This window comes from Symphodus melops (genome assembly GCF_947650265.1).
Source record: "Symphodus melops genome assembly, chromosome: 23".
Taxonomy (NCBI): Eukaryota; Metazoa; Chordata; class Actinopteri; order Labriformes; family Labridae; genus Symphodus; species Symphodus melops.
In genome coordinates this window covers 7,311,982-7,336,712 of record NC_136713.1, presented here as the reverse complement: position 1 = coordinate 7,336,712, position 24,731 = coordinate 7,311,982, and the positions used below count along the sequence as shown (strand labels likewise).

Below are 24,731 nucleotides of genomic sequence, written 5' to 3'. Positions count from 1 at the left end.
CTGACACGAGCCTGATGCCACCTAATTTCATTGTCGATTATCTTCCAGCATGCAGGGGGGAAGAAGCTCTCCTGTGTTGAGCAAATTGGAAGTGATAGGAGTGAGGGAGACGCCTCTGATGTAACGTAACAGTCGACCTTGTGTTTCCACGCCAACAATATGACATCAGCCTCATGGGTAATAAGTTTCCTCCAAACTTTTCCGGGCAAAAGCGAGTTGTTAAATCAATTTCTGGATTGCTTATTGCTTAAAACTTCTATCAGACGCACCGCCTCCAGAGGATCTATTTCTTCTCTCTGCTCTTCATCTCTTCTCTATGCACACAAACACATTCATAATCTCAGATAAACAACACTCGCAGAGCACCTTGAGTCAAGTTTGAATAATGGGCGCTATTAATCTTTGGGACACTCGTGGTTCGATTGAATTTTACGTCAAAGCTAGCCTTGACACCGCGCGAGAGATTTCATCTCACGTTGTCACTCGTGTTTACCTGAACGTGTGGTGGAATGGAAGGACGTTCATCAGTGCAGGGGTGGTGGAAACAGGAAGGGGAGATGAGGGGATTACAGGGGCGGGGGTCAGACAGAGCAAGAGGGGTCATGACATCACACATCCAGGTGTTGCACGCTGCCTCTTATTTTTATTTTTATCAAATGAGACCATGGAGTGCAGCAATACCTGTAAAAGAGAAGTTCAAACACATCGTTTCAACATTTTATTGTGACAATGAAGGCAAAAAAAACCCACTTTTTTTTCAGCATATAAAAAAGGAAAAGAAGAAAAGGCACATTTGTAATTTGTATTCATGGCCGTAGATTTTCTTTTTGAAAAACGTTTTACATTTGTGTAATCTTCTCAAAGCCTCCAATAAAGTGACATTTTGGCAGAGGCTCCAACTCACTTTCACTTTTTTAAAGCTGTGTTGTCTGTCAACAGAATGGAAGCAGCAAAAAGGAGTCGCAGGCATCTGCTGAGGATTTCTCGGGCCTCTCGGTAAGAACGGGGGAAAACTAGGAGACGTGGATGAAGGCAGATAGAGTGGATTGAGGCTTAAGGCTGGCTCAGATTATCTGAGATGGGAAAGAGCGGGAGACAAATTGGGGTCGGAGAAGTGAAAGTCAAAAAACAAATGAAGGAAAAGACAAAAGGCTGACAGGGGTGCCGTTAAAGTGAATATATAGTCCTGCATTATTCTTTAGAATCACCTTTACACGTCACAAGACGGATGATGTGTCTTCTCCAGTCATCAGTCTCCACGGAGTTCTTTATTTTCTGAATTTTAAACTCCTCCGTCTTCCATTCCTGGAGGGCAGTCATCTTCTCCTTTTGCTCGTCGCCTCCTCTGAGATGTTCTTGCTGCTTTGTGCTTCCGCTGTGTAGAATTGCAATTGAGATGTGGGTTAGGTAAGGCGTGAGATGGATGGGGTATTAATAAAGATTAATTACACCCCAAATGAGGCAATAAACTCCCAGAGAACTCCCTGGTCACTGAGTGTTTCAGACCATGGTTGATAACGGCTAAATGTCTACGTTTAGCCGACTGCAGCGGCTTCTTTGACACGATGTGTGGAAAAAAGGAATTCAGTTTATTGCGGATATAAATCACAAGATGTTAAAGAGAAAATAAAGATTATCCTGAGTACATGTTTTCTGGAGTTCTCGAGCTATTTTACATCTTAAGAAAACAGCTCAGCTCAAAGTCATCCGTTTTAAGTTTTAGCTAATGGGCGGAATAAATTAGCTTAGCTTAGCATAAATTCAGGGCTCTGTCCAAAGTAAAAAGTCCAATTTACAGAAACAAATTATAAAGAAAACGATTTTTAATTTTCTTAAAAAGAAGTTTCAACATCTTTCTTTGATATCTGTGAAAGTTTTCTGCGATCAAAGTAAAACATGATCAATACACAGACATCATCATACTACTTCAGGCCATGAGACCAACACTCAAACAGAGATTTGAGATGAAGTCTCTCTCTCTCTCTCTCTCTGTCCTGGGATGAAGTTAAAAAGAAACTCAAGTTCAACTTAAAAAAAAAAAAGGTTTGAAGAGTTTTTGGTTCTTTGAGTACATGCAACCATAACATGATTTCCCCAAAGTATCTTCCTGAGCAGCTTCAGGCGTGTGCAGCAACATTTCACTCAGCTCTAATTAAGACAACAAGGACTTACTATCCTCCCATCACATCGATTTGATGATGAATGCAAAGTGGCTAAACTCTGTGTCTCTAAAAATGAAAGGGTTGTAAACACTACTTTTGTGCTTTTCTTAGACAGTTGCAGAGACGATGAAGTTCAAATAGTAAGATTTGGTCCTTCTGCTGTTACCATGGCAGCTAAACTTTACAAAACTGATACAAAACACGTACACATATGGACGTACCCATTGAATTATGAATGTGGATTTCACTGAATCAACCTTTGACAAATCTAGCGTATGGAGACATATCTTTTTGGCCCACACAGTGTTCCTCCCACACAGGCATCAAACTCAAGCACAAAGAACAGATCAGGAAGAAGTAAATGGTGTGACTGAGGGGGGGACTTGAGCTGATGCGCTGTGATGTGGCTGCTGGTCAGACATAAAGCTCGGCTTTTTGTTTTTAGCATACGCTGTGTACTGCTGAGCTGCTTCTGTAGTCCTCATAAAGGCTGAGTGAGCACCGCTGCTTCCCCAGATGCAGGTGGAAAAAGAAAACAATACCAGGATGACGTGCGCATGCATCAAATACACTCATTCGAAGAGACTGTGCATACTGCGTAGGTTTCAAGACGCGTCAAGTATGCGTAATGAACGAGATACTGACATCAAACACACAGCCAGCGTGTTGCCGGTACCTTTACCTGCTCTCTGGATCAAATGATCTTGATATTCAGCAGCCCATCAGGTATTTATGAGACCCCCCCCCTCCCTCCTCCTCGTACAAATATGCAGATACTCCCCCGAAGCTCGCAGCTGGTCATAAATATGAGCCTGCTGCTTTTAGGGGAAGGTGAGGTTGAGCTCGGTGCCTCCATCAGTTCCGAGGGATCGGCTCCCCATCCCCGGGCATTAAGAGTTAATTTATCGCTTGTGCAATTCAAATTCAGCCCGCCTGTCACACTTATCTCTGTCAAGCGCTCGTGGTGCCACCGCCTCACTTCCTGATGTATGCTTCCTATTTAAATCCCATCTCTTCGTTATGGATGGCAGGAAATAATTCATGCAGCTGAAATGCTGTCATCGACAAGGACAGATATCAATATTAATGCAGGATATCAATATTTAAGTTTGGAGTTCTCCTGGAGGCAGGGGTTAAGTTTCTCCTGCTGGACTCTCCATGAGTGATGGGATGTGATTGCATAGTGACAAGAGTGTCATTTATGCCAGGATGCGTCTGGAGTTCATTCTGCCGAACGCTGCCATCGATTTGTTTTGCAGGAGAAGTGATTTCAAAGCAATCTTAAAATGTTCTGATTCAGACGCAGCTCGCTCAAATATCGACTTTTGTTTGATGTTTATTAATCACATTCTTAAATCTGAGCACAGAGGACCAGGATTAACGGCTTCTGGGCTTTTTGAAGGCAGAACTGGATCAAGTTTTTAAACGCGAGTCTCAGAAAGGAAGACACAGTATTGATCTATCAGGTGGAGGCACACTTCATACATTAGCTCATTCTGTCGCTATTACTCCTGTTGGTGTCGTTTAGAAATGGCAGAATACAGCGGCATAGTCGTGATTCTGTCTCAGCTATGCTGCCTGCGTTTTCAGATGAAATATGACACTGACAAAAAGTAATCAAACTGCATATGTTGACGCTCCCACCCAAAGAATTGTTTTTCGGATGGCGGCCAATTTGGAAGCAAAAAAGGTACTTTTCTTTCCAAATTGGAAGAAAACTAAAATAAATACGTGTCAACTACATTTGCACACTAACCAGGAAACATAACGTATAAGAACATCCCAGCATCTACTCAAGAATGATATCATTCAGCATTTGGCAGATCCAATAGCCGTCTCTCTTCAGGGCAAGGTGAAAGCCACTCATGCATTAAGCCATCGTTATTGCTTGGTGGAGGCGTCAGCATTGTGATGCATCCCAGCCTCGCTCCGGTGGCACTTCTCCAGGAAGGAAGAGGAGGATTGTACGACGGGTCCCCAGCTGCTCTCAATGAGCTCTTTTTTTTTTTTTTTTTTTCTTCTCCTCTCTCACCTTGGTGCAAAAGAGAAAAAAAAAAATGCACAGATGGCAGATTGAACACCGCCAATTTGTTCAGCGGTTATTTTCGAGAGGGAAAAAAAAAAAAAAAAAAAAAAAAGGCGAATCCTCTGTGCCTCTCAGGATAGGTCAGGAGAAAGTCAAGCTAACCGAGAGGCTGAAAAGAACATATGAAGGAAAAGATCATGAATATGTTTACAAGGATTTAAATAATGCTGCTTCTTCTGCAGCTGTTTCAAATATGCCTTTAGCTTTAACACCATCTAACAAGACGGCAAAAACCAAACCAAGGTCTTCTCTGTGCCCTAGTTTATCTTTATTTCTTCTCGAGGCTCCACAAGCTCGCCTTTGTTTTGAAACCGGAGTGTTCCCAATTGTCTCGCACTCCGCCTCGCTCGTTACGAGGTTCATTTAACCACAAGCCTCGGAATAATCACTCGCTTTTCATTTTCCCCCAGCTTTAGCCCTTTAAATGCTCTACCACTGGCTTGTTTGGCCAATTACAGAGCAGACTTTCTATTACTCAGCATATTGTATCAAATTGCACATGCCAAAGGGGGTGATCAGAGGAATGCAAAACACAGCACTGAGGATAAGAAGCTGTGAATAACTATTAGTTCTCATGCGTTCCCACTGTGAAGGCTGCGCTTGTTCATTTTTTGCAAGAAAATAAAGTAATTTCATGATAACATACTTGGCCTGTTACAGTTGTTGAATCCTTTTTCTTTCACGCAAAGTAAACTTGTAAAACAAACTCACCCCAAAAAACTGACACTGGAATAAATCAGTTTCAATTATATGTTGTGCTGACAACTGTTCCGAGGACGTAAAAGCTCCATTCGGGAAAAGTTTTGTGATGAAGAAATCACAACAGCGATGTTGTTTTTTTTTGTTTTGTTTCCCCCCCCAACTCCTCTCATGCTCCCACAAGATTCTGCCGAGCGAGGAAGCGTTTGAGAAAAGAGTCTCGCCTCAAGTGCTTCCAACACTTTTCTTTTTTTATGTTTATCTAAGCAAGAACAGAACTGAAGACATTGTTCATTTCTTCGGCACCAAGTTGCTTCTCCTTCGGATGCTGCTCCTGCTGCTGATGATGATGATGACGACGACGCCTGGAAGAAAGAGTTGAAACATTCCAATGTGCAAACACACTGGCGTAAACACTGGCACCTGTAGGCATTAGAGGCTGGAGCATGCTAATTAAATGACATTGTTTGCAGTTTAGTCCACACACATGCCAACACATGAGATGAAACAACTACCATTTTTTCTGCTTTTTCCCGACAACAAAATGGAAAGATTTTTCTGTCGAGGAATATAAAAGCAAACATATTCCGTGTACTTATTTTCATCAGTGTGCACAGACTGTTTTCCATGTACGTAAAAAGAAGGACTGCTCAGTTTAACAGAGACTTAGCTAAGTGACCCATCAGAAATACACTGCTTTAAAGATCAGAGCGGGCTGAGAAGTTGCGACTGTATGAAACACATAATCACGACTGTGGAAGAGGACTGACAGTTTCAATAACTTACATGGGATGTCTGGCACAGCTCAGTGTAGAATAATTACTGCCTCCGAGATGACAGATTAAATCCAGGAAAACTTCCCTCTTAAATGAATCTCAGACAGACAACAGAGACAACACATGATGGATTAAGGCATTCAGAGTTGGTCTCAGGAAGTATTACACCAAAAGGAACAATAGATTTTCCCTGATTGTTGACTAATTACATCTTTGGTCAGGGCTACATTTGTAATTGAAAAAAAGCATCTGGCAGAGAAGGTCATCATCTGCTATGTGCTGCATTCCCTTAAAAATCCTTCAAATATCTAAAAGTGACCATTCTAATAACTTTAAGACCATTCTAATAACCTGGTGTAGATCTAATAAGATTAATAAGATCTGCACCAGGCATGCTCAGTGACTGATACAGACAGTGCTTTTATTTAAATCGGGCCTTGTAGAGAGACAGGAGGATGACATTAAGCAAATGTCACTGTAGCCTGTCCACAATAGGTGAAAGCTCCAGCAGTAGTATAACATTAGGACAGCATATGAGCTTCAAACCCCCAGTTTGAAATCCTTATGTCCACCTTCAACGGGTTCATCAAACACCATGTTTGGATACCTGGTAAAAATGGAGGATGTAAAGAAATAAAGATTCTGAATACTGTATTTGGACATCAAAACTCCACACTCTCTATTTCTTCTTGTTAAGACATTACAGGTGCGAAGCCAATTACACAGATGCTGGATTGGATTTAATACGGATTGCAAAAGAAATGTTCTCAGCAAACACACCCAACGCCTGCATGGAAAAGAGAATATGTTGTTTCCTGATAAAGTCAGTTCTGGCCCATCACTGATGCGTTGAGTGCGGTCAACCTGAGCACAGCTGAATGAACAGCAGTCATGACACACTTTTCTTTTTCCAGCTTATTTTTGCAGCAGTTATCTCAGATTGTTATAAGGTCTCTTATTTATCAATATAAAGATGATGTGTATTAAATTGAGCCAAATACTTTTAATATTGTTTCCTGTAATAAATACAATTTCAAGTCTTACAAAAGCGCTTTATTGGATTTCAAGTAATTGAAAAGAAGAAAGCACTCGGAAATGTAATATTTGTCCTCGGTACACCCTGCACTTGCAGTGCATCTGTTCTCCATCTTGTTCAAGTAATAGAAAATATAAAAGTCTGAAGCCTGCTCACGGCACGGCCCGAGACGATTAACTGCACATCACACATTAACAGTAGAAACATTCACTTGGGAATGCAAGCAGCCGATGTCTTCTGGTTGTCCGGATCCTTTTTTTTTTTTTTTTTTTTTTAAGAGTTTCATTGCACGATACAAACCTGTGGATCTTTTGTAAGAAAATATGTCTGAATCTAGAGAAGAATATAACAGAGGCAAACAGGTGGAGCTGATAATACTTTTGGCTGCCATTGTAGAGTAAGAACAACACAGTGTCTGTGTTTCAGACTATTCAAATAAGTCCTGATGATGATGACTCATGGTGTTCATCACTATGACAGCTATTGCTAGTGCCAGACAGTACCATCCAACACCTCAACGCCTTCTTCAGAAAAATATAACAACTGAAAATACATGAGGAACATTCATAATAAGAGCTTTCAATGGCAAACGTCTGGGTTCAAAGAACTGTGATGGCATTTCTGTGATTTGCAGTCAAGTAATGAAGACAGTTTGTGTCTGTGTCAATGAGTGTTTTAACACACGCCACAAAGCTTTATCTAGAAATTCATAACGCTGCTGGCAAGATCGAACATTTGGCACACTTTTTGAAAACACATTTCCAAGGTTGTGCCTCTTTAGCGAGTCTGAGTCGAGTACCTCTCAAAAAAACACCTTAAAAAGGAGGGAGACATAAACGACCAAGGGGAGTCTGCTCTGGCCTAGCACTGTAGAGACTCCTGGCAAAGCAATCAGTGGCTGAAAAAAACCCAAAAAAAACGTCAATACTTCTCTTGTAGCTCGGTGCGACGTGCTGAAAAGTACTTGCCAAAGCAAATGAATAAAGAAGACAGCTGGCGTGGCTGACATTCCAACTCAAAGGTTCTGGTGGCACTGCTAACACTTCAGGTGTTTCTTGCTGGTCATGTCATTCCAAATACGGTGCATTTCCTCGGGGGAGATCTGGTGGACGGTGACCACCCGGCGGTATCGGCAAAGACTGTACGCCATCTTCCAGTGGTTGAAGCCGCTGTTCTGGAAAGGATGGATTCCCAGTTTGCGGAGGCACACGCCAACATACACATCCTCCAGGTGTAGCAGCCTGGTGTGGAGGGAGGTTTTGTATATTAGCTCGGCGACATCGGCAGAGAAGATGTAGCCCGTGCCAGAACAGAAGGGGGGGTACTTGCTCTCTGGGTACAGATCCCTTGACATGTACCACTTGCTTCGCATGTCTCTGATTGGCCCGCCGTTGATGACGTAGCCGGTGAAGTACCTCCTCCTGGGCTTGGTCGTTGGCTTTAAGAGGCTGAAAATGAGGTTCTCCATGTTGACAAAGATGTCACTGTCTGTCTTGAGAACATACTGCGCCTTCGAGCAAAACGTGGCGACCCATCGCATTCCCATTAACGTCTTGAGAGTCAAGTTGTGGTACGAGTCGATAAAATCCTCCACGATGATGTCATGAAAGATCTGACTCTCCTGCTCCACCATCTGGTTGAGGACGGTGTCGGTGCTGCGTCCCAACAAGAAGAGCGTGACCAGGCGAACGTCCGGGAAGGTGCTCTCATCGCCCCATGTCTCACGGATGGCCTGACGGGCGTCAAACTCCTTGTGGGTGGTGCTGATGAGACTGACGAGGAAGGGCGGCTCAGCTTCGCACTTCTTCTCCTCGTTGATGAGGTAGTCGAAGTCGTGCGGGTTAAGCGATCGCGTTCGGATGTTGCTGAAGGTGGCGTTCTTGTTCACCTTGGGCGCTTTGCGTATTGGTATGGTCAGTTGGCCTATGTAGGACGTGGAAGGGCGGGACACACTCAGGTACCACAGAGCGCTGGCCCAGCAAACCACTGTCAGCAAGTATAAGCAGGAGACCTTAGAAGGCATCGCTGGTCACTTTGCTGTTCTTACCAGCGGCAGCAGCATCGGAAACCTTGAGGCCACGCTTCCATCGGTCGATTCGGACGAGGCGGCGCAGCTTGAGGCTGCCTCCGCAACACGGCTCACATTAATTTCAGATAATGGACTTTTCTAGGGTTTTCTTTGGGAAAAAACCACAGCAGAGATTTCTTATCACGTCTATGTCCTTACTGTGTCCCATGGCAGCGTGAGCGGGAGGCCTCTAGCTCTCTGTAACAGCATCTGAAAGAGAAGAAGAAACACAAGGTCAGTGGCAACATAAATCAAAATACTTTGTCCAACCTAGGAGAAAAGATAAGCATGCTGACTGAAGGTGTAACATCTAACGCATCCTTATCGTATTCTCATGAAAAGGTACTTATGGAAGCAAGGCGCGTGACACATTGAACAATATCTTTCACGCCCTATTCATTACTACCCTTAACATCAGTCCACTGGCGAGGCAGGCGGCACAGTCGGTTACCCTATCTTACAATCACGGCGTCAGATAAGAGCTCTATGGTCTGAAGAGAGTGAATATACCAGGAAGCTCTCTACATTGATAGGGCCCGCTCTGCTTCAGCTCCCTGCACTTTCTGTTTACTGTTTATCTCCCTCTTATCCCCCCCTTGGACCAGACACAGCCTGGCGAATCAGAGAAACTCAGACAGTCTGAGAGGGAGAGGGAGAAGGATCAGGGCAAGCAAGGCAACAGTAAAACTTTTCTCGAGGGGAAAGATGAAAATCCACTGCCTTTGGTTGTGCTGGTCTCACTCACCATTTACTCGCACAGTTTCCCTCCTAGACCAACCTTTGTGGAAGTCAAACTTGTTTCCCTCAATAATGACTTACTACTTTTTTAGCTATGGAACTTTGTCCTGTAATTTGGCACACTGACGGGCCATAAGGGGATAAGTCAAAAAGCTCCGAAGATAGAATTTATATGAAACCTTTGCCTTTACTGTATCCAAGTATTATCTGGTAGCTTAACATTTCAACTCTGACTTCATAAGGAAAAGATGACGAATCTGCAGGATTTTTTTTTTGTTGTCTAATCTCTTTTTATAGACTTTTATGCAGTGCACTATAATCTCTTTTGAAGTAGCAGCAGTCCTGTTCTTCTACTGGGGAGATATATTTTTTGTTTTGACTGTGCATAACTGATGATGAAAGGAAGCGGTTTAGATCTCATCAGAGATACTCAAATCTGTTTTTAAGCCGAAACAGCTGAGATAAAAACCGGCTCACTCCTTTATCAGACGGCAGATTTTTGTCGGTTCATGGTTCTTTTCATCAGGACTTTTCTCCCCCCCCCCCTCCTCCCCCTCGTTTCTCCGATCTGTTCCGCCCTTTTCGATCCCTCTCTCCCTTTCTGAAGCAGAGTCATCAATCTCATGGTCCAGTGGAATCCATCTCATCATGGCCGCTTTTTCCACACCTCCTCCCTCTCAATCACTCTCTCCTTCTCTCCTTCGCTGGATGCTTGATCCATCTTTATATGTCTCACTACCTCCCTCCCTCCACCGCTGTTCTTCCTCTCAGTCTCTGTCCTATATTGTTTTTGTCTCGGGGTCTTATCATCGCAAAACCCTTTCTTTCTTCATTTCATCCTTTCGCCGATTTGTTTTCTGCGTGTGTGTACATTTCATCTCCTCAAATTTCTCCTCCGACTTATTGACAGCGTCTATCGCCTGTACTCCCACTCAATCTCAACTCCCTGCATGCCTTCTCCTCTCTCTCCCTCAGTCTCTCCCCATGATAAAAATCAACAATTTATCTCCTTCACCCACATCCCTTGACCTCGTTTCCCCTCACTCCCTTCTTGTCCTGTTTTTAGATCGGCATGCCTTCAACTCGGATATTTCCCGTGTAGGGTCAATTGGTTCCACAGTCGCCGAAAACTACTCCATGCACGCTCATTTCACTGAAGCCCAGAATGACTGATATTCTCATCTGGCCACGCACCTCACCAAATCATGAGACCCAAAATTTCCCTCGGAGCAAATTGAAAAGATGGCTGTATCCTTTCATGCCGTCGTGTCACTTTGAATTACATTAGCACTCTGCACAAGTTCTCTGCCGACTTTGTTCCAGGTTTGAGACTGCAGCTCTTGCAGAGGTTTAAGGGGGAGCAGAAAGAGCACGCAGTGGAGAATGTTTGTCGAGGAATGTTTTTAGTGCTGAGATTGGGGAACGTTTGTTAGGCATTTCTGACTTTTCAAAAAAGAACTATTTCAATGTTTGGAAAAGCGCTGAAGGAACAGCATACATGTCACCATGCAGTTGGGACACGATTGGTTCAATCGTAAGTTAACCTTCTGGAGTCCAAGCTTAAATCACATAATGTACCATAAACATGTTTGTCTTTTACAAAACAAAGCAGTAGAGCCAAACATGAAAACATAAGAGTTTGATTTTTTTGTTCACATTCTGGGCGATCTGTGCGATGCAAAGTCACGCTGATTTAGCAACTTCTGGTCACGCTGCACAAACAAACTTTAATTGCTTTTTATATTGAAGAGGGAATCAATCTGCATACTGTTGCATAACTGTTTTGTTTACCTCCCTCGTTGCTTGTGACTTTTGAATGCGTTATAGAAGTTCTTCAGAATGGCGTTGGGTACGTCACTGTACATGACAATAATGACTACCCAGCTAGTAAAAGAAATACCACAGAGCAGTAATAACAGCCATTACTGTGTAAGAGATGAGGAGAACAGCCCCCCATGGGGAAGCATAACTATAGTTATTATTAACAACCCATTCACCGGGCTCATCGCTAATGTTCTGCTCATCTGGACTGGTTGTCATGACATCACAGTGACAGGCCGTAGGGCGAATGAGATATAGATAAAGAAGGAGAGCGTAGGAAATGGAGGGGGAGAAATGAAGTCGGTCTGCTGCACGCTGGCATTAAACTGCTGAGGAGTTTTGAATGTAACCTCCCTGGGAAGTCAATTTAGCAAGCTCGGAGCGAGCTCTGCTGCTCTCCATTACGCCTCACACTGATCCAAAACACCACTTTACCATCACCTTTGTAGGGATAAAGAAGTAGAAGCTATTAACATGCTTGCACCATGGAGTGAGCAAACATTTATACATGCTTTTTATCACCCCATGTCGCGCTGAGATAATTGATTGATTGACAGGCGAATCAATCTAACATGCAGCATATTTTAATTCATCACCTTCAAAGTCATTTTTTGTAATGAATCAGCTGAAGGAGTACGCCGACAATTAGTGGATTCATAGAGAGAATGTGAAGCAGACCTGTTAAAGAGCGACTGGCCAAATGGACGAGGCAGAGGCCTTAGAGCTGGGCTTCAATGGCAACTTATTGAATTCACTCAACCTGATCTAATCCTTTCAAATCCCTTATCAGATCAAAAGAGGTTCAAACTTCTGCGAGTTGGCGAAGCCAGAAATAGGTGCAGTGCGATTGGTGGCTTTACTTTAGTTGGAACCTGAAAATGAAGAGATCAGCAGAAAACATCAACATTTGATTTCATGTGTCGGTTTATTTGCACATATGCCGGGGGGTTTTGATTTACATCTTTCTCTGATTACTGCTGGTCTGGATACTGAGTTGAGAATATAAGTATTCATTAGAGTGCAAAGCCCCTGTGAGGAGTTTTTTATTGGTCGTGAAACAGACTGAAATCAATACTGATGTCCCTTTATGAGATAGCAAGAGCTAAGGACATCATCAGCATAAAGATATGTAATTCGTCAAAATACAAGCGAGGAGAGCAAGTGTGTGTGTGTGTAATTCATATGTGTGTTTAAATGAATGAAAAACAACAGAAAGATCAGGCGCTGATGTGACAATGAGCCTTAACGAGTCTTAACGAGCTAACAATAGCATGAGATTGAATAGTTCTCATAATATCAATAACCTGTGAAGGCTAACTTCGCTGCTAGCTTACAGGGAAAACCCCTTTTAGAAGGGGCTTCGGCTACATCAACCCTAATGACCTCATAATGACATCATCAGAGACGTTTTGCAGTCTTGCACATATTTGATTGGGAAAGGAGAAAATATCTATTGTGAACTTTGTGCTGATTCAATCGATGATTAAAGTGCAGGGGTTCAAGTCAGATTTGCATAAAAGAAATCATTTGAAGGTTTTGCACTGTATGGAATTTATGCTTCGAGGCGGGGTCAAAGAAACTTCAATCAACTGCTTTGTTGTTGTTGTATTTTTTATTTTATTTTTTTTACAATATTTGACCTCTGAAAGCCGTGTGCAAAGTGCTGGAAGGCAACAGAGAAGTGGGAGATCCAGTCTGGTTTAATGTTGCACCACATAATTGATTGCGGTCATTAGTGCAGCGCTGAGTGACCTTGCTGGTGGGGGAGGGACGGCCGTGTGTTTGTGAGTCACCGAGGGAGAGAGCAAACGAACAGAAATAAATAAATGAGGGCCGACGCGGATTTGTGTGTGGCGAGTTGGATTAATAGACTCTTTGCTGCATTGGAGGGAACATGCGATGAGCTCGTGGCGCACACACACCTGAAGGTAAATAAATCATAGTCTGAGCTCAGCGGTGGCAGCTAACATTCACGCTGCCTGCTTCAATCCCACAGATTTAATGACTGGCAGAGGAAAAAACATGGAGCATCACTCGCGGGTTTTTCCCTGACAAGTGATTTAAGCGAAGCTGTCAAAACATGCATGTGTTGGGTTATTCTTTACATTGCAGCATTATGATGTGGTAATAGCATTGGAAAGCGAGGCATGACCTGTTAATATGATTCAATAGAGGTGAAAACAAAGAAAACAAGGGGGTAATGGAAACTGAAAATGATTGTCTGAGTGTGAGCAAAATTAGATTTTTCAAACACACACGCCACTTCTACTCGAGGCTATGTGACATTGTCTGAAAGTGGCTGCGTATGCTTTATGATTACTGAGCAAATAACAGCTTCCCTTGGAGGAGAGACTCAAGCACGCTTCTCCCTAAACCGATGAAACAAAAGAGCCTCAGAGGCCACTGGGAGCTGCCGCATAGGAAGCTTCGGCTATGGAGGCATTTCTGCAAGAGTTTCAAAAATACATTTCCGCACCTGACAGACCGTTTCTGAATGGATTTGAAAGATGTTGAGCTGGAAATTTCGACGTGTCAAAGACTTGTCCAAACCCTTCCTCTGTCCGTATCCCACCACTCCACACCTTATCTCAAGCTCCTGCTGTTGAATATGCGATAAGCTCAACAGGAGGTTTACAGTTGTCCATCCTACACACACACAAACACACACGCGCAAAAAAAGAAAAATCTGTCTTCCATTCCATGTTTGAGCCGCTTTCCCTTCAATCATCGACCAAGTCTAAAACCTATTATGCCGCCTTATAAACATTCAAAAGAGGAATTAACGTGGGAGGAATTTGGCCAAATTGGTTTGCATCCTGCTTAATATGAGAGAAGCACAATTAAAATGTCAGGGATGGAAGGCTCCCAGTGTGGCACTAGCTATGCTTTTGTTTGCTGGATAATAAAAGGACTGGCTGATTGTTGTGGAGTGGCAGACAGCTGTATCGTCAGTATTACAGGCCATGGGCTGGACACTGTGGGCTTAGCGCGACGCCTCTGAATGCAAAGCAGCTTAGGAGTGACAGAGGAAATAGGATATCAATAGCGGCCAACAGATTTGGCCGCTGCACAGACGCCTGATGCTTCCATCCTCACTTCAGTGCTGACTTGAGCCCAAACAGTGCCGGGGTGTATCAGTCTGCGGCCAAGCAGAGCCTGCAGAACATTCTCAGTGTTTGTTTGAACTCCCTCGGAGAACTCAAAGGATATTATAATGACTGTGTGAAGAGAAAAAACTCGCTTGAAGTTGTCATTGAACTTAAAAAAACCCAAAAACAAATACAGAGCTGTGACCTCGTCCATCTGCTGCTTAAAACAAGCTGAGCATCATGGGTAAAGGGATACAGATTTGTGTTGGTTGAGTAAGCAGGAGGAAATAAGTGAGGGGTTTGGTGCAGGAACACAGCTGCATGTTTTTTTTTTTTTTTAATTACACAGTGTTTTCTCGAGGAAACGCAGAAGCGGTTTGGTGTGAACGGCGGAGCCCCAAAACATGAATAAAAAACCACACTCAGCGTCGCTGAAGGGTTTTTTTTTTTTTTTTTTGGAGAGGAGTCATTCACGGTGATTCCTCGCACAAACCGGACCCGTGCTCAGAATGTTAAGCTCCCTCATAAATTGGAAATGACAACTTGATTCATGCAGGTAATACATTTCACTGTCGGACTGGGTGACATTGCTGTTATACAATATTCAAGCCGCATCAGGGGTGAGCGAGGACGGCGCTCCAAGAAGGCGGCAGAATTATAGTAATGCCACTGAAACATTATGTGATAACAGCTGCTGAGGACGAATGCTTCACTAAGAGGGAAACGAGGCGGGGTGGTTGAGGAAGGATAAGGGAGAATGAGGTGGTTGTAACCTTCAAAGATCCTGCAGGAGAAGTCAGACTTCTCTGGTATTGATGAAATGTTTTAGCCGGAGTCACAGGAGAGCCCGAGCGCCCAGGGCGAGGCAGTGTTCGCCTTTTGAAACTTTTACATTATCCAGGCCACAGTTTTGCTCGGCACTCACTTTCAGAACTTCAGCGGCGACCCCGACTCACATGCTGTACACGAGCGCGGCCAGAACCGTTCCACACCGAGCAACCACACACTCGGATCACAGCTGAGAAAACCAAGGAGAAAGTGGACCAGCAACAGCCAATGAATTCATCAATATCAAATCCCCCCCCGTCCTAGTTTAACCAATCACAGCCTGGATACAATTTATTTCCACTTTCTAGATTAGCATAGATCAAATTATCACCAAACACTTGACATCCCGGTCAGAGAGGATTATGGCGACACTGAGCCACATATCCGACGGATGGCGGGGGGCTGCTGACAAAGATTTCATTTGATTTGATAAAACTAATTTAGTCGGTGCTGACAGGAGAGGGTAACCGCTCCCAATCCCTGAGATGAACTCTTCATTGTGTTTGACAGAACGGAAACAGACGATACTTCAATCCACTTTTGAAATGTTTCGTCGACACCGAACAGAATTAAAGGCTGGATAAGTCTGTGTGATTATCATTGGATCCAGATCCAATGAAGCTACAGGTCTAACCCTGGGGTGAGCACTCTTTTTAAATCATTAAGAGTATCAGCCTTTCATTGAATTTTGTTTGGCTAAATTCAAGTACAAAGAAGATCCTTAACGGAGGATCTTCTCATTCAGTTTAATAATCAGTTCTCGGGTCTAAAGTTAAAGTCTCTGGAAGCTACACGACTTAAAGAGAATTGAATTTTAAAGCGCTCCTACTGGTCTTCTTATCCTCCCCCTGGGTGTGAATCGTGCAGAGTAAATAATCCATCTTCCGTTCAGCTGAGAAGGAACATTTCGAGGAGCTCCACGCAGCTAAAGCAATCTCGCAGTCCAACAATGTCACACACGTCATCGAGGTTTTCATGAGTTAATATTGCAGCCCGTTTGTTCTCATTTCCAAAAAAAAAAAAAAAAAAAAAAAGGCACCACTGTTTGGAGTCGGGCCTCTCGTCTCGGGGCCGGCGTTTATGTCGGGTTATTTTCCACATTGGATGGAGTGTATCCCAGCAGCCCCACTGGGCTTTATGCACACTAAACAAGCAGAACCATCACCAGAGAGGAATAACAGGATTACTTCAAAGATGAATAAGTAGCAGAACAAGTTCATTTGTAAATGCATAAGTAAGCTGATGATATTTGTGGTGAGCTTACCACTTTTCAGTACAAGGCTTCTACTGGAAGACTTTCACTGTCTGTACTAGGCAGCAGGATTTCCATCTATGCAATCTTCTCTGTTGTAATCTATCCTGCCATTTAAGGTGGGAAGTTTGTTTTCAATCTTTCCGTTTACGATCGGATTTTTGTTGAGCTCAGAGAAGCGGTGAATTAAGCGCGTCTCGGAGTCAAAGCGACCTTTGTGTGGGACTCCAAAACAAATCGGGAAGGCGATCGATTCAACTGCAGCATGCAGCGGAAGTGCAGACACGTTGTTCAGCAGCAGCAGCAGCTCCTCAAAGACCTCTCCTCAGTCTGTGGTTTACATGGAACCGCCGCCCCCCTCCCCTCCTCTCCTCTCCCCTTCCTCCCCCTCACTCCTTTCACTCGAACGTCGACCTTAAACCTGTGAAAGTGTCGACAACTAAAAAGCTGCTGCCTCTGATGAGCTTGTAAATTTGCTGCTATCGATCCAGCTCCGGAGGGGTCTCTTCGGTTGTTTCTTTGTCATTTGATTTTCCTTCTGCTACGTCCGTCAGCTAAGCAATGAATCAGACTTCCATAAAAAGGAGCTCAAGAATAATATCCGGAGAAGAACAGCTTCCCTCAAAAGCACAAAATCTAAACAACTAAATGTAATATCATGTGAGTGACAGGGAATGAAAGGCTAAAGGTTCTAGAAAGATAAACAGGCAGGTTAGAATGATCCTCATAATATTCAAATCACCACATTACCATACTAGGCGATCACCTCCCCTCATGTTCCCCCGTCCATATGTAGTCGTTTCTATGGGGACGGAAATGACCCCATGTACCGGACGCCCCTTCCGACACCATATTGCATTCACATGACGTTAATCATAGAGAGGGTTTCACTCCAGAAATGAACCAGCAATCAGAAAAAGAAACGGCACTTCAGCACATGATGGATGGAACAAAAATTGAGATAAGTGATGTTCTGCGCGGAACACAAATGGGAGACTTCGGCACTATACCGCGATAAAATGAGAGCACTTTTAAGTACGCTGTTCTCTTCACTCTGAGGAGGGTTAAAAAAAAAAGGACTTGAGGGAGTATTTTCACAAAGTGAGTGGAGCGATGTGTAGGGTTGTACTTCAACAAATTCTATAATTTAAAAAAAAAAAAAAAACCTTGAGGAGGAGTAAAGCTGTTTCTCAATGAACAGTTTTCTTTTTTCTTTTTTCTCAAATGGTCAATAAAATATGGAAGCAGAAGAATCCGACTTTAAAGCAAGAAAAATACTCTGCTGAGGAGTTTTTGGTTGGAAAATATTTTTTTCTACACGAGTGTATGGAGCCACTTTGCCACTGCTGGTGACTTGGAAAATAACTGTACATAATGCAGCCAACAAACTGCCTGGCATATCATTATGATAATAAGGCGATAGCTTGTGTTTGATTGTAATGGCTGCTTCTTGTCACTTTGATAGTTTCTAAATCGCCATCCATAGAGCCCAGTTACAGAGCATTACTACTACTGCCAACAAACATGTTACTGCCGGACATCGCTGACCACTTTAATCAATCAATCAATCATGAGGTCACATGTCTTCTGGATCTTCCTGCAGTGAAAGGAAGTGTTTTAAAGCAAGAATTTAAAACACAATACAGCGCTCTTGTTACTGGTAATTCTCTCACAACATAAAGTTCATAGTAGTGAAGCATTATATTTGCATATATGAAACCCTCTAACATCCTGTTCTCCCTGAATGAAGTATCGCTGCAACATTAAAAGGCCATATGCTCAGCCGAGGCGCTGCAGCATCAGGTTAGTGCGGACACATCTGTCACAGCTCTCACACGCGTGAAAGTGAGTTCACACATTTACTCACTATTTTCTCATTTGTGTAGTGAGACACCTGGAGGGAGCTGACGGAGACTGAGGACATGCACAAGTGTGCTGCTGCAGCCCACGAGCATTCCTCCTCGGCTGTGCTTCAGCGTGCTGCTCAGCGTCGATCAGGGGGGGCGGGGGGGGGGGGGGGGGGGGTCGGGGAGTTATCGGAAACACCATCTCAGCGCTGGCAGACGGGTGGAGCGTGGAGCAGGCTGAGCACATCCCATTATATAGCAGAGTACAGACAACTGCACCTGTCTAGATAACAGAGGGTGGGTGGGGTGGGGGGTGCGCATGATGCAGAGGCAGAGACGACGTAGGCGGACACACTCCGAGGTTGTTGTTTTTTTTGTTGTTTTTTTTAAATCGAGAAGCTCATGTGCGGGCGTCGTCCACTGATTCACACGCCTGCTTGTGAGTCTTCACCGCGAGCGCACAGAACCTGAGAGCGCAGAGGACGCCACGTGAAGGTGTACTGTGATTATTACCTGGTCTCCGGCTCACAGAGAGGCGCATCACACACACACACACACACACACACTTTAATGCACACACAACTCTGCCACTGCTGATGGCAGCACAGGCCAGGGACATGCAGCTTCAGCAAACCTTTGGGTAAATAACACTCCTCCTCCTGAGGGGCAGTCAGAGCACACACACACACACACAAATGCTAAAACGCAGTGAGTCTCCAGAGATGAGCTCCGTATATGCCTTCCTCAGGTATCCTCAGGCGTTTTGACTGTGACTGACGACAAATGAACAATCAGTTGATCATTTCAATCAATTCTCAGTTCCCTGTCTGAACGTCTTTAATCTGTGTTTGGTCTTCTGTCTGTCTGACTGCATTTGACTTGTTCGAGCTGCAGAGCGATTGTAAGGTACCCCCCTCGCAGTTCTTAAATCAGAGCTTTTTTTAATACTTCTGACAGCCGTGGTAAATGTGAGCGTGTGAATGGGAATCTCTTTAAGCGTTTGGCAGGCGTAGATTGTAGCTGAAAGGCGGGTAATTAGATTTCATTAGAGAGACAGGCTTCTTTTTTTCCACTTTTAAATTAAGAATAATGTTTTGCTGCCGCTCTGATCTAATTCGTGTTCCTAATACGTTTGAAATCCACTGCAATAAACTGTCCAGCCAACGCAATGGTTATACAGCACGCCCTTCTGTTATGAAACACAAGTGTTTATATTCAATTGCAGAATTGCATTTAAAGGTGAGGAGTAAATATATGAAAGGAAGAAAAATGGCCGAAAGAAGTTGAGTCTCTCACCTCAACACGCATGCACGACCGTCCTCCCTCCTGCAGAAATCTCAGTGTGCACTCACGCCGCCTTGTTGCGTGCGCTGAGAGTGTGAGTGTGTGTGTGTGTGTTATAGTGGCGTGATAACCTGCGGTCAAACTGCCCACAGCTGCCCGGGGCCGTCGGGAGGTGAAGCTTCTATCTGCAGAACAGCATGAGGTCCGGTCAAAGGCTGCGCTGCTCAGTATGCCCTCGGTAAATAAATGATTCCACCTGTCAGACCTGCTAAGCTTCAGCTTCACGGGGGGTGAGAAGCGGGAGGAAGCGTGTCTGTAGGTCAATTTTTTCTCTGTGTGTGTGTGTGTGTGAGAGAAAGAGAGAGAGCAAGAGAGGGCAGAGCAAAGTAGGTTGACTTTTAGCAGAGTTGGTCTTCAACTTAAACCCCGGACAGAAAAACACACTCTAGTTTTCATTGTTCTGTCAGCCTGTCAGATGCAATGAAACTTAAAAAAAAAAAAAAACAGCACACCTTATCAACACACACACACACACACACACACACACACAAAGAGAACTGACTGAACCTCTGGCAAACACATCAGTGTGAGCTAGAAAATGATTCAAAGAAGTTTTATTAACCTTAAATCGGGGCTTTGTTTGTGTCGGAGCAGCCCCGAGGAAACGCTGTTAGATCAGAGCGAGTGTGAAAGTGTGGCTTTGAGAGAGAGAGAGAGAGACAGAGAGAGAGAGAGAGAGAGAGAGAGAGAGAGAGAGAGAGAGGAGGGCAAGTGCCAGAGCGTGGGTGAAACATGAGTAAGGTGTGTTTGTTTCTATATCTGTATGTACGCTTTGAAATATGTACGAGCAAAACGTGAGACTGCATCGAAGAGAGAGAAGAGGAACGAAGCTCACGCCATGAAGGGCGGGGGGGGGGGGGGGGGGGGGGGGGTAAAAAAAGGAATAAATGATGTGCATCTCCTCCGGCGTCAGGAACATGAATATTTAAAGTATTCCTTGGTGAATCAGCCAAGGTTAACTGCTGTGGATACTTCCTGACTGGACCTCCAGCTGAACGCCTTTGCTTTTTAAACTCTCCTCTAATGAGAGCTTTCAAACATTTTCACCTCCAGGGCAAGGCTTTGATGGACAGGCAATTGTTCCCCCCCCCCCAAAAAAAAAAAAAAAAGAAGAAGGAAGGAAGGAAAAAAAGGGGAGGGCATGAAGAGGAAATAAAAATGATTAGAGGTGTGGTGCAGGGTAACCCCTGACCCCTCCAATTTTTTTTCATCCCGTAGCAAAACATGGCCGTCCTATATCTGCAGAGGTTGTAAAAGGGAGGTTCATCAACGCCGGTGACTCAACGATTATTGTGCCAAATGCTGAGGCTTCAAGTTTCAGGCCTTGTAAATAAAAAAGCCATTAAGTGGCTTAACACCTCTTTAAAGTGCTACGCTAATTAGCATTGAGGAGAGCAGCGGCGAAGGCTTTCACAGGCCAGCTTTAAGAGGCGTGTAAAGAGGCTGCAGGGATATTTAGAAGGTGGGGAAGAAAAATGTAGACACTCCCAAATGCTTTTTGTTAAATCAGGGATGACTTGAAAGAAAATAGAATCCATCTTGTCAATGGTCTCCGCCACTCAGCGATGGCGCAAATTAAAAATCACTGCTTCCCTTGGAATGGAAACAGAGGATACATCAGCCTGAGAAGAAAAACAAATTACTGTATAAGGCCTCTGACAGGACGCGTCCAACATCTTTTATCACAGCTTCCAGAGACAGCGGAGACAGCGGAGACAAACAGATCCAAACGGACGCCAGGGTCACCTTGGTGACGAGATACAGCGTTTTCAAGAAGTGGGAGAGTCGTCCACCGTGCAGTCACACGTGTCAGTGACCTTGGGCGAGACACTGAAACCTGAATTTCTTCTGCGGCTACGCCAACGGAGTGGGAAAGAGTTGAAGTGCTTTATGTAGAAGACTTCAAGTGCCTATTTAAAAAAAAAAAGGTCTGAAAAGTATTTCATGTATTGTTTCTTTTTTCACAATATATCACAGACAAAATGTGAATAAAAATATATTAATCCTTCAAGAGAAAAAAAAGAGCCGTTTGTACTCCCGGAATATCTTACACTGTCAGTTCTGCAAACTGTGTGATTGGATAAGAGTGTGTCAGAGATGACAGGAAGTGATCCAGTAGCAGCTTCACTGCTTATGACGGCTGTCAGGGCGGAGATCCATCTTTGTGATTAGCCGCCGGACCGGATGACTCTCCTCTGGGACAGATCGATTTTAACTGGCTGCTGAGATGACGCTCCCAACTGTCCCAAAAAAGAAATAAATAACTGTGTGTCTGAGTGCGTGCTTCAGGGACAGGGAGGCGATGTGAAATGTGTTTCTACTCTGTACAAAATTAGAGACAGAAGCAATGAGGCAATGATGGAAATGCAGAACAAATAAAGCTGTAACAAGAACATACTGTGCCTAATTAGAATTTATAATGATGATCTAAATTCAAATTAAACAACAAATCAAAAAACTGAGTTCCCAGATCCTTCATTACTTTTGTAATGATGCTCTAAACACCATCTTTCTTTTTTATGTCTCTACAGCTGGCATGTTTCGTTTTTTCTTTTTTTCCAAACTTTCTTCTCCCCCTCCCGTCCTTGACCAACTACAAAATGGCCTTCATCAAAGCAGGGTTATTCAGGCTTTGGGTGTAGTCCTAAAAAAAAAAAAAAAAAAAAAAAAAAAGGGAGTTGACAGGGCCTTACTGGAGGGACACTGTGACAGATGAAACCAAAGCGACTTCTCACAGAATCTCTGATTAGACCGTTTCTCTTTTAGTCGGTTGGAGCGGCCTGCACTGTTGGCGGGATACAGTGGACCGATTTGACCAGCGATCTCCACTGAGATAACCCAAACTCATGTTTCACTTTCTTTATCTCCTGAGAATCACTGGGACTTCTTCTTCTCACTGATTGGCTCTGGGCAGACACACTGAGCCTCATTCGGCAGGAGATAATCCCTGCAGCGGCGGACATCAAAACCTGGACTCAGGTCAACCATAGTTCAGATCAGCCGAAACTTCTTTATCTGCAAACAAGCGATCTCTGAACCCATCGGCTTTCCTTCAAAGTTGTTGCCTCGATGTGCAACAACCAACTTTTTTGGGGCTTCAGCTATTAAGCAGTTCGAGTCGTCACTTGCATTTCCATGTGCTGCCATCAGAGTCCAGCTATGAAACTAACGAGCGAGAATGAAGCCGGTGTTGGAAGACTACATTCAAGAGGGGGGTTATCAGATGCACTAGCATGCTGGTGTTCATTTACAGAAATGAAAAAAAGCTGAAATTACACTCGGTGAAGATTATGGCTGATTGGATCTGCCCCTTTGATTTCCCAACCAATCTTGCAAAACCTGCGAGAATTTTTTTAAACTTTCTAGCGTGTCGCCATTTCCTTGAAAACCGCGGTTTTCCCAGCATACTGCAGGAAGCCTTGAAGAAGTCTTTGTCTGTGTCGTCCAGATAAACCGGGTGACGATTTGGAAGGCAGGCGTCTCTAAGTCCTCTCCTGCCTGCATTGAAAATCTTTCATCCATTTAAATGAAGAGAGAAGAAGTGGAAGCGTTACCCTGACAACAAACTCTGCACTCACTACTGCACACTCTTTGAGTTGGGTGTGTACTTGGCAAAACGATGCCAATTGAATTGTTCTCACCTGTCGCTCATTGTTTGAGCTTTTTATCTGCCGAGGTCTACCTTGCTGCAGATCCATCCATTCCATCTCTGTCCTTGAAAGGAAGAGGCCCAAGAGCTATGGTGAGTAGGCTATTCTTGGTTTCATGACGGCAGAAAAAAAAAAAAATCAAGCGAAACGGTTTTTTTTACACACTGGCCTTAGTGACGTATTGATTTTCAGCTCATTTTGTGATGGAATAAATGCTTGGTAGTGATTGTTTCCAGGTGAGTAAAGCACCGAGGAAAGTGAGCGTTTATTTGAACACGCGGTCGCATTCAATTCAGCCATACTGATTATCTTTCTTAAAGATGATAAATCTACGACAATAGTCGTGTTAAGATCAGTTAGGGAACCATGAATACATCCTGGTGGTGCTTTCAGGCGCTCCAATAAAAGTGTGAAAGTCAAGAATATGATCTGGAATGCCTTTTCTTCAGGTTATGCTAAAAATGCTACATGAAGAAGTTGTAGGCTGAACAGCCTTCAAAGAGATGTAACAAATGATGCTGGATGGAGGATTAAACAGGGCTACTGCACACACAGATTATCCAGATTAAATCTACATGGAGGAAACTAATTAAATATTGGGGTGCAGTTATAAAATATGTACGACTATTCATCTGCTGTCTAATTGTGTCTCTTATTCTGGGCTCTCCATTAAAACAATAAAGACAATAGTGAGTAACACTTAACACTGCAGGGCTTCATTTGCTACCATTCAATAACCAGGCCGGCGTCGTAGCTTCCATTACGTCGCTAATTAAAACAGCCACAGTCACCGCTAAGAGTTTACAGATCATCTTTCAGGCGGTTTAATTAGGCGCAATACTATTTGCTGCAGCACTTCTCGCAATTTCATTTCATTTCAAGAGGGGGGGATTAATAGATCTCGCAGCGAGAATCATAAAAGGTTGTTCACAGAGAAGCGAGCGTTGATGGATGTTTGATCGAAAGGGGAGCAGAATGTGACTGCGGGGGATTTCATTTCTCGATGGCAGCTGAGTGAGGGCGTAAACGACACGACCACATTGGATGTGATTGAAATGCACATGTTGAACTTTCAATTGAGGAACCGCAAACATCACGGTGTCATCAGCATACGTGTGCATGTGCTTTTATGTAGACGACGAACACCTTCCTACATTGTCGAGATATTTAACATTCAGACACCAGACGACAGAAGTACATCATTCTTTAAAACTCTTAATACCAACTGTGAAGCAGGTCTCCTTCTAATGGACTGAACTGACCCCCCAAGCCTTTCAGGGGACTTACTTGAAACAGCATTTATAAAGGGAAAGTTGTAGCTTTCTGGATGTATTG

The 24,731-nt window shown here is 43.8% G+C and overlaps 1 protein-coding gene across 6 annotated transcripts in view; it reads right to left on the bottom strand.

Annotated features, from left to right (window-relative positions):
- Positions 1 to 2,377: 2,377 nt before the first annotated feature.
- Positions 2,378 to 24,731, bottom strand: part of LOC306818554 (beta-1,3-galactosyltransferase 1-like) — a 76,668-nt gene continuing 54,314 nt past the window's right edge. For 5 of the 6 annotated variants that reach the window (XM_079336213.1, XM_079336212.1, XM_079336216.1 and 2 more), the window contains one exon: positions 6,112 to 9,037. In XM_079336213.1, coding sequence (XP_079192339.1) covers positions 7,796 to 8,782 — 987 coding nt within the window. In that variant the 5' untranslated portion in view covers positions 8,783 to 9,037 and the 3' untranslated portion in view covers positions 6,112 to 7,795. Of the gene's footprint in view, positions 4,195 to 5,733; positions 5,822 to 6,111; positions 9,038 to 24,731 lie in introns of those variants that run through there. The other variant, XR_013778279.1, reaches the window with a different exon arrangement.